The 9836-nt window shown below is 33.5% G+C and overlaps 1 protein-coding gene and 2 pseudogenes across 1 annotated transcript; 2 read left to right on the top strand and 1 right to left on the bottom strand.

Annotated features, from left to right (window-relative positions):
- Positions 1-580: 580 nt before the first annotated feature.
- Positions 581-1748, bottom strand: LOC150037117 (uncharacterized; annotated as a pseudogene).
- A 286-nt stretch (positions 1749-2034) lies between these two features.
- On the top strand, positions 2035-3176 carry LOC150037116 (serine/threonine-protein phosphatase 7 long form homolog; annotated as a pseudogene).
- Positions 3177-6267: 3091 nt separating this feature from the next.
- WRKY15 (WRKY DNA-binding protein 15) lies at positions 6268-7928 on the top strand. The gene is made up of 3 exons (XM_039027674.2): positions 6268-7234; positions 7344-7469; positions 7560-7928. Exons 1-3 carry the CDS (start codon positions 6639-6641, stop codon positions 7717-7719), a joined length of 882 nt encoding a protein of 293 aa, XP_038883602.1. The 5' UTR covers positions 6268-6638; the 3' UTR covers positions 7720-7928.
- The last annotated feature ends 1908 nt before the right edge of the window (positions 7929-9836 follow it).

Here is a 9836-nt window from a genome sequence, read left to right as displayed (position 1 = left end):
CATGTCAAGTCTTGGCATAGATCCCGATCGGAGCTATTTTGCTTGCTGGCGTGATGGAGGAATGAGGTGGAGAACTTCCTTCTCAGGAGAGTTCTCGAGGGAAGAGTGTCTCTTTTTCCGTGTGATTTCTTATCTATTTTCTTCTCTTCTTCTTCGGCTGAGTGTTGATGTTGCTATTTATAGACCTTAGCACCTCCTGCAATCGTGGTCCCGCTCTAAAAAGTTACTTTTTCCTGTCGAGGCTAGGTGGGAATGTCTGCCCTACTCCACGTTCAATTTGTCAGGTCGTACATCAAAAAAGCTGTACAATTTCAGAAATCCCCGAGAATGCGTTGCTCTTCTCGTCCACAAGCAATCGTCGCATGCAGTGATACAAAATCCCCGAGATGCATTGCTCTTTTTGTCCACGAGCAATCGTCACATGCGGTGATACCTGTTACCTGCAAAACAAATATTTGAATATCCTTATCGCCATCGCAATGCGGTCAGCGGATGTGTTTCCAATACTTTTACAATCTTTGCGTTTCTAAGCCAATTTTAATATGTTTGATGCAACTTTTCCTTCCTATTGCCGCATATTCTAAGTAAGATGATATAAATAACTTGTATTTCTACAAGTTATCAGTTGCTCTGGTACCTCTACAGGCGTTTCATAGTATAAATATTCATTATACTCTCCACGACCCCGACCATGTCCATGCATGTATGAAGACGAAGGACCAGCCTCTGAGTCATAATGTTTTGAATGCTGGCATCATCATCATCAGACTAACATAATCAGTTTGACTCTGTGTCTGCATCACAGGGGGCAAGTCTTCCACATTATGGGCAACCTCATCAAACTCATCCTCTTCTCGTACACGTCCTCTACGTCTAGGAGTTGGTGGAAGAACAAAAGGTATATCGTACATATAATGTATCTCCTCTATATAGCTTTGGTTGTCACTACATATAGCAAGAACCTGGTTCGGATCATTCGCAACATCATAGAGTCTACTGATGTTCGATCTCTGTGAATTATAAAACAATTAGATAATATTTAAAATAAATTTAAATTAAAAATAATTAGATAATATTCATTCATTTACCAGATGACCCATAGCTGCTCCCGGACGAGTGACGTAGCACCTTGTGATATTATTATACCAATGAATGTAGTCTTGAGTGACATCCATGTCAAACTGTTCAATAGAAACCACCACTGCAATAAACCTTGCACGATAGTGCCATTGCACTACCAAATGTACAACTTTTTTGGACTAATTTACAGTTCTTAAGTCGATATCATGCAGTAGGGGTTCAGTATTACAAGGCGATGGGACATCCTGCTGAAAACCGAATTGTCTCATCATCCTGTCAGGAAGATGCCACTCACCAATGTGAAAACATATGAGAGGACTTATGGTCCGCCATATATTTTGACCATTCGTACAGAAATTGGACAAAGTATGTATAATAATTTTGTACGACTCCTAAATAACCTGTAACACAAAATATTATATTGGAGAACATTAAAGAGAAATATTGAATATACAATAAATGTATCTACACTATTCTGTCAATTTTTTTTATTATAATTTATAGAGTTGTACATTATTCTTTTAATTAAGTTGTACATTATTTAATTAAGTTAATTAAGTTGTACATTATTCTTCTAATTGAGAAATAAATATTTTTTTTTCTTTCAGATCATGGCTTTAAACCCAAAACCAGTTGATCCCAATGTTTTGTACGACCAGTACATTCATCGATCATCTGTTGTATGGCGAGATCGTACTACTGGAGAAATATCTTGCAGGCGTCGAGAGGCAGTTCTCCAAGGCACTATTCCACTCCACCCTCGAATACTACCGTTACTGCGCACATCTGGATTCTATGGGGTTGCCAGATTGGGATTTATTCAGTTGGACTGGCATCTCATCGCAACCTTGGTCGAGAGATGGAGGCTTGAGACGCATACATTTCATATGTCTATTAGAGAGTGCACTATCACTCTACAAGACATAGAAGTGTTGTTGGAGTTACCTGTTGACGATGAGTCGGTCACCGGAGTGATGTACGATGACTGGTCACAAGTTTGTCAACTGTACCTCGGTGTGACCCCACCTGCCGAGAAAATTAAAGGATCGAGGTTAAGTTTGATATGGTTAAGAACACAATTTCGTGAGCTCATAGATGATGCAGATGAGGAAACCGTCATAAGATATGCGCGAGCATATATACTACAAATGATGGGTGAAAATTTGTTTTCCGACAAATCAAGTCATTTTATTTACTTGAGGTTCCTGCCGCTATTAGCTAAGCTCTATGATGCGGGGCGGTATTCGTGGGGTGGAGCATGTTTGGCATGGTTGTATAGACAACTATGCAAAGCAACAAGACCTGAGGTTCGTGAAATAGCTGTGTCTCTCATACTTTTGCAACTATGGGCTTGGAAACGATTTCCAACAATGGTTCCATAGCTACAACATATTAATGGCGCTCAGTTAGCTGGACGAGCCTACGGTTCTCGGTATGTTATTTTAATTCAATTTAATTTTTATATCACTGATCTAGTTAATTTAGATTCTAAATTATCAATTTAAAAATTTAGGTGGAAAGACAAATTTTGTATGACTAGGACAGTCACACATGTAGTCAGCCAGTATAGATACATGTTTGATTTGCTTCAACCTGATCAAGCACATTACATTTAACCTAATTGATTATTTTATACACATTTTTATTGTATTTGTCTTTAATGTTCTTCAATATAATATTTTGTGTTTCACGTTATTTGGGAGCCGTACAAAATTATTATGCATACTTTGCCAAATTTCTGTACAATTGGTCAAAACATACGGCAGACCATGAGTCCTCTTATATGTTTTCACATTGGTGAGTGGCATCTTCCTGACAGGGTGATGAGGCAATTCGGTTTTCGGCAGAATGTCCCATCGCCTTGTAATACTAAACCTCTTTTGTATGATATCGACTTAAGAACTGTAAATTGGTCTGAAAAAGTTGCACATTTGGTAGTGCGATGGCATTATCGTAAAAGGTTTATTGCAATGGGGGTTTCTATTGAACAGTTTGACAAGGATGTCACTCAGTACTACATTCATTGGTATAATAATATCACAAGGTGCTACGTCACTCGTTTGGGTGCAGATGTGGGTCATCTGGTAAATGAATGAATATTATCTAATTATTTTTAATTTAAATATTATCTAATTGTTTTATAATTCACAGAGATCGAACAACAGTAGACTCTGTGATGTTGCGAATGATCCGAACCAGGTTCTTACTATATGTAGTGACAACCAAAGCTATATGGAGAAGATACATTATATGTATGATATACCTATTGTTCCTCCACCAACTCCTAGACGTACAGGACCTGTACGGGAAGATGATGAGTTTGATGAGGTTGCCCATGATGTGGAAGAGTTGCCCCTTGTGATGCAGATGTAAAGTCAAACTGATTATGTTAGTCCGATGTTGATGATGCCAGCATTTGGTTCAGGATATTATGACTTAAAGGCTGGTTCTTCGTCTTCATACGTGCATGAACATGGTCAGGGTCGTGGAGAGTATAATGAATATTTATATCATAAAGTGTCTACAGAGGTACCAGAGCAACATCAAGAAGAACCAGAGCAACCTCAAGTTCGAAGTCGACAACGACAACCAGCTTGAAATCGACGACGTCCGCCTTGTGGGACACATTGATTTTTGTAATTATTTTTATATAAATGAGATATTTTAATTTACACTTTTTTATTTTTATGAGATATTATTTTTTTTAATTTTTTAATTTTAGAATTTAAATAAAATAATAAAATAATAAAATATTTTTAGAAATTGTTTTTATAAAATGGAATTTAAAAAAAAAAGGGTCGAATGTTGAAAATTCGACCTAGGTAGGTTGAATTTTGAAAACTCGATGTATTAACATTTTATAAATTGGAAAATTATTTAAAAAAAAAGTCGAATTAGGTCGAATTTTCAACCTCGACCTATTAAAAAAATCCAACAATATTTTTATAAATAGTTTCAAAACTACAATATTTTTATAAATTGTTTTCAAAACTATTGTACTGTTTTAATTTTCCCTTCTAATTCACCCCCTATTAATAATAATATCGATCGATTGAAAAAAGAAAAATGTAATAAATTAAAAAGAGTAGAAAAATGGATTATGATGGAGTAGGAGTAGGGGAACACGAAAGTCAACTGAAGGATGCTGTAATTGACAGGGAGAGGTGGGTTGGCACGGATTCATCACACGTGGCCATATTTATAAATGGTCAAAGATCAAACGGCTAAGATCACATCTTTGACCTAATCACTATCTTTGTCCTTTTGTTCTTTCCCATCTTAGATTCTAGACCAGATCAACTTTTGTGGCCCCCACTTTAGACCTGCAGGTCAAGGTTCTCGACATCAAGCATCGGATTCCGACTTTCTTTTTTCCTTCTTTCTTTTTTTATTTTTCTGCACATTCATCTATAATTTTGGCTCTTTCTTTCTTTCTTTATTTTTTAAAATTATTTCCCTTTCCTTTTTCATTAAATCTCGTCTTTAAACTCATATTTGCTATTTGAATATTAATTTTTATTTTTTAGGCTTATTTGAATCGTTGCATATTTATCCAAGTTAATAGTTCGTCATGAAATTACAAATCCGAATTTTAAAAAACACCACTCCACAACCATGATGGCTTTTATGTTCTGTTTTTGGGGGGAAATGGTAAATATTTCATCCATATTTTTTTTCACTGTGAAGTTTCAAAATTTAAAGCAAAGGAGTATTAAAGTATATTCCATAATCATGCTCTTAGATTTCTATGAAAGTGGATTAAAATATTATAGATTGAAAATATACATTGACTATTATGAGTAAAGATGAAACAATTGAGTAAGAAAGATAGAGATCATAAATGTAATTATTCTTGTATTCTATATTATTCGAATTTTTTTGTTTGTATCTCTCAAAGTTGAAGTTTGGGATGACTACGAAGTAATGAAATTTAGTTGTTCAACGTTTGGGATTATTTCTCATGGGAAAAAAATTGAGCCAATTTGACAATGATTTTGATTTTTTTTCCCTTTTTTTTTTCCAGTTTTTTTACTCACATTTTATAATCATGATTCTCACATGGTTTGAAGAAATATTGAATATTTAAATTAATTTAGAAAATAAAAAGCAAATTTTTAAGAATTAAATTGGTTTCATTTTCAAAAATTTGCTTGACTTTTAAAAATATCAAAATAAATTGAATAAAAAATATAGGTAAAACTCACAAATAGGAGACATTTGGGACAAGATTTATCATCAAAATATAATAACCACTTTTTGTTATAGTAAAAATTATTTCAAAACCTATAATTAGCTACAGTCAACATTATCTCAAAACTTCAATTTATTACAATATTTACTATTTACTATCGCTTTTACTATTTTATATTCATCATTTTTTTATTATTTGCTATTGTATTTACTATTTTTTTCTCAAACTAAAATAGTTTACACTTCAAAGCATACTATTATAACCCAAACTAAAATAATCTACACCTCAAATATAAACTATTATAATCTAATTATAATAACCTAGGATTATAATAAATAATTCACTACTCCAAACACCCCATATCGTTTATATACATAATTTCAAAAGCAAAAAAATTATCATGGGATATTTTAAAGTTTGTTTTTTCTTTAAAAAAACACTGGGATGAGAAATGTTTTCTTCATCCCGATGCACATGCTTGTGTAGAAATTTTTGGCATCTATTAGTCAACATGAAACCATTTCATTTTAGCTTTTGAAAATTAAAATTAAAAATATTACCTCTACTTTCTTTTTTGTTGAAAAAAAAATTAAAATAATTTATTACAGTAAATATTATTTTATATTTTTTAATTAATTATAATAAACATTATTTCAAAATCTCATTTCCTACAATATTTACTATACGCTACAATACATTTATCATTTTTTATTCTTCACGATAATATTTATTATTTATTTATTAACTTAAAACAATCCATATCTTAAATATATATATATTATTATAATCTAAATTAAAATAATCTACTTCTTAAATATGAAGTATTATAATCTAATTATAATAATTTAAAAGTATAATAACTAACTCTTTAAAAAAAAGAGGGTTAGAAGGAGAAGGTGAAAATTGAGAAGTGCAATAGTCAACACAGCGGACGATGAATGTCAAATGGGAAAGGTAAGGTAAGTAATAAAGCAAAATGACAAAATTATCCCTTTAATTTAGATCCACTTAGTTAGCTGGCTACTGAAGAAGGAAAATAAAATAAAAGAATAGAAGATCGGAGAGGCAAAAGTGTATTAGAATTTAGAACTAGAAGCAGAAGAAGAAGAGGATGAAATGAGAAGAAAAAGAGAGAGTGGGCAGTGGTTGTATTAGACTTTAATGGCCGAAATTCAGAAACCACTTTGACCACACTCTCTTCTCTTTTTCTCTTTCTCTTTATCCCCTTTATCAATCCCCAAATCCAACGTTCCTCTCCTAATTTTCTTTACTTTTTTACAAACTTCCCTTTACTTTTCTTTTCTTTTTTTTCTTGTTCTTAGACCCAAAGTTGTTTTTGTTTTTGATTGATGGGTATGTAGTAGATATGGCCATGGAGCTCATCTCCCCATTCCTCACCATGGAAGCCAACGCCGTCCAAGAAGCCGCTTCCGGCCTCGAAAGCGTCGAGAAGCTCATCCGATTACTCTCCAATGCAAATGCCCCCCAACATCACTCCTTACCCTCTTCTACTCAATCCCCCATCGATTTCCCCACCGACTGCCGCGCTGCCGCCGATGCTGCCGTCTCCAAGTTCAGAAAGGTTATTTCTCTCCTCGGCCGTAACCGCCTCGGCCACGCTCGTTTCAGAAGAGCTCCTCTGTCTCAACAACCTCACTACGTTACTCCCATCCAGCAGATCCCGCCCCATCACCTTGACAACTCCACCACCAACAACAACGAATCTCTTAATTTCTCCGCCCATAATTCCTTTATTTCTTCGTTGACCGGCGACGCCGATACCAAGCATCCTTCCTCCTCTTCCTCGCCTTTTCTAATTACCAATCTCTCCCAGGTCTCCTCCGTTGGGAAACCCCCTCTCTCTACTTCTTCCCTCAAGAGAAAGTGTAGCTCCGATAACTTGGGATCCGGAAAGTGCGCCGCTGCTTCTTCCTCTGCTAGATGTCACTGTTCCAAGAAGAGGTCTCTGTTTAACTTCATATTCATAGCTTTAATTTTTATTCAATTTAAGGATGGACCCAAACAAATAAATGAATTAAATTAACGATTAGGAAATTTTGGATGATGGCAGAAAACTGAGGGTGAAGAGGGTGGTGAGGGTTCCGGCGATAAGCTTGAAAATGGCGGATATTCCACCGGACGATTATTCATGGAGGAAATATGGTCAAAAGCCCATTAAAGGCTCTCCACATCCCAGGTAATTTTTTTTCTCTTTTGTTTTTTCCTTTTCTTCTTTTCGTTCTGTTGACTTTTTCAAATTTCGAATTTTAATTATGAGATAAAACAGGGGTTATTACAAGTGTAGCAGTGTGAGAGGTTGCCCAGCCCGAAAACACGTAGAACGGGCCGTAGACGATCCGACGATGCTAGTGGTGACTTACGAAGGCGAACACAGTCACACCCTCTCCGTGCCCGAAACCTCTAGTCTCATCCTCGAGTCTTCGTAGATCATCGTGATTGTCGCCTTCATCTTAATCTCCCTAATGAGATCCGAGGGTCAGTTTTTTTCCACGTTATTTATCACTATATATATTTATATATATATGGGTTCTCTTCCTTTTCTTGAACAATGTGAATTTGTCTATTATTATTAAACATTAAAAAAAAGGAAAAAAAAAGAGGAAAAAGTAAGGTAAAGATTGTGGATTTGGTATTAGTTGGAGTAGGATACCTTTTTTCTTTTCTTTTCTTTTCTTATTTCTTTTTCCCCCTTGATTTGTTTTTTCTTTAATTATTTTGTCCATTCCATTTCTCAAGCTGTTCTAAATAAAAAAATTAAGAAATTAAATTTTAATTTAAAAAATTACAAACTAATTGTAGATACCCACTAAATAGTAGTTGAAATAAACTAATAATAATTTATTTATAAATATTATGTTAAAAGATTGTATAATTATTATTTTGTAATATCAAGTAATGTATAAGATAAATTAAATTGCGAACCAAATATGCCTTTAATTTCCATGCCAACTTCGCGCATTGCCTTTTCTTTTTTTTGTCTCCGATTCTGAACAGAAAAAGGCTTAGGAATGGCATCTTATTTTCATTGTTACCATTTGTATCCATAATATTATTAATGTAGCGTGATATGTAGTTCATTAACTTGTATAGATATCTAATAAATTGTTTTGTTGACTAACTAGAAAAAATTGATAACATATGAGATGTATCGTTTGCCTAAAAAAACATATGAGATGTAACTAGACTAATGAGCTATGGTTGTAGGCAATAAATTAATTAAGAAGAGAGAGAGAGAAAAGTAAAAGGGGACGGGTCAAAGAATTTGAAACAAGTGGACCATATTATCGTTCTTCATTACAGAAGGTTGACTAAAACTATAGATCTGGCTGAACATGGGACCACCTTTAACTCTCACCTAAAGGATATTTAGATGAAATTTTGTTGCTTTAATCCTTATATCAATATTTCAATGCTGTCAAACAAAATGTCAAAGTGAATTTAGTTGTAATTAGCGTGGTCTTTTCCTCAGCAATATTTGATTTGCTTTTTCTTCTATATTCAAATTTATAAATTAATCCGCAAGATTTTCTAATTTTTTAAAAAATTATGGTATAAATCTGTCCAAAATTTGAAAAAACAAAAAATAAAAAGGTGAAGTAGATATGGAAAATGTGTAGAAGTAAGTTAGATAAGAAGAATTAAAGGTATAAAATAATAAAGAAGAGGATGGAGAAATGGAATTTGAATAGGGAGAAGTAGAGTAGAAAAAGACGGTTGGCGTGGAAATGGAAAAACAAAAGGGGAGTAAGGTCAAAATGGTGGTTGGGTGAGAGAATTGATAAGTATTAGCCAATGTGGGGCCCTCTCATTAGATGGCTTTGTTTTTTTCACCTTTGCCTTGCCTTTGTCTCAACGTCAACTTTTCTCTTAATTTTGGACCCCAAAATAAAAACTATATTTAAATTTAAATTTAAATTTTCCGTCCACATTCCCATCATTGAAAACCCATAAAAGCACACTTCTCTACCTTCATTTCAAATCAACATCTATTCATAATTGTATTCCATGCATTCAATTTTATACCAAAGTCTTTTCTTAAAAAAGAAAAAAAGGAAAAACTAAAGTCCTTAAATTATTATTGTTATTATTTTAATTCCTACCCTACCCTTCTAGAGTAATACATTGTGGACATTAGAGAGAATTTATGAACCTTACTACCTACCACCTAATATTTAATACGGTATTACAACATTAGACGGAGAAAACCGCATAACCACATGTGAATTATGAGATTTATTCTCTCATTGGTGAGTTATATAAATATTTTAACTTTTCCTTTTTTTCCTTTTATTGGAGTAACATTTTATGATAAAAAAAAGAGGCAAATATCAATTTGTATCCCTAAACTTTGGGTGTTATATCAATTTAAACATAAACTAGTAATTGTATCAATTTAAACTTTGATCTTTGGAGATTTTATCAATTTAAACTCTAAACTAATAATTGTGTTTATGTAAACCTTGAACATTTATAAGTGTGTTAATTTAAATCATTAACTTTCATAATTGTATTAGCTTAAGTCCTCCATTGTGTTTTATTTGGA

The sequence above is a fragment of the Benincasa hispida genome, chromosome 3, assembly GCF_027475165.1.
Source record: "Benincasa hispida cultivar pf3 chromosome 3, pf3_genome.v1.1, whole genome shotgun sequence".
NCBI lineage: Eukaryota > Viridiplantae > Streptophyta > Magnoliopsida > Cucurbitales > Cucurbitaceae > Benincasa > Benincasa hispida.
This window is presented reverse-complemented; position numbering and strand designations above follow the sequence as displayed.